Raw genomic sequence first — 340 nt, forward strand, 5'->3', positions numbered from 1 at the left:
AGCAATCGCTCCACAAAAGCCACGGCCCTTGCAGAGCAAGCGGGAACCACGTACTTCAAGGCTCAAAGCGAGTGACCATCACCGATTGAAACGCTATTAGCGCGCACCGACCGCTAACTAAGCGAAGCCATTTCACATCGGTTACATAGCCAACCCTCACTGTGGTGCCATGCGAACCACGAATTGTATAAGGGCTAACTCAATCTGGCTAGCTTTAGAAAACCCTGGAGCAGGTTCTACAGTGCTTCGTAGGATATAAAAGATTGTAGAGAAATTGTATTTGCATCTAAAGGAAAGCTCTCCAAAAACCAAACTTGTCTTAGACTGCCTCTGCTCAGGT

At 47.6% G+C, this 340-nt stretch overlaps 1 protein-coding gene across 1 annotated transcript in view; it reads right to left on the reverse strand.

Moving 5' to 3' along the window:
- Positions 1 to 131, reverse strand: part of LOC112080781 (myc box-dependent-interacting protein 1-like) — a 3,867-nt gene extending 3,736 nt beyond the window's left edge. The window contains exon 1 of the mRNA XM_070442710.1: positions 119 to 131. Within this exon, the coding sequence (XP_070298811.1) occupies positions 119 to 131 (13 nt within the window). The remainder of the gene's footprint in view (positions 1 to 118) is intronic.
- Positions 132 to 340: the final 209 nt, after the last annotated feature.

This window comes from Salvelinus sp. IW2-2015, unplaced genomic scaffold, assembly GCF_002910315.2.
Source record: "Salvelinus sp. IW2-2015 unplaced genomic scaffold, ASM291031v2 Un_scaffold16498, whole genome shotgun sequence".
Taxonomy (NCBI): Eukaryota; Metazoa; Chordata; class Actinopteri; order Salmoniformes; family Salmonidae; genus Salvelinus; species Salvelinus sp. IW2-2015.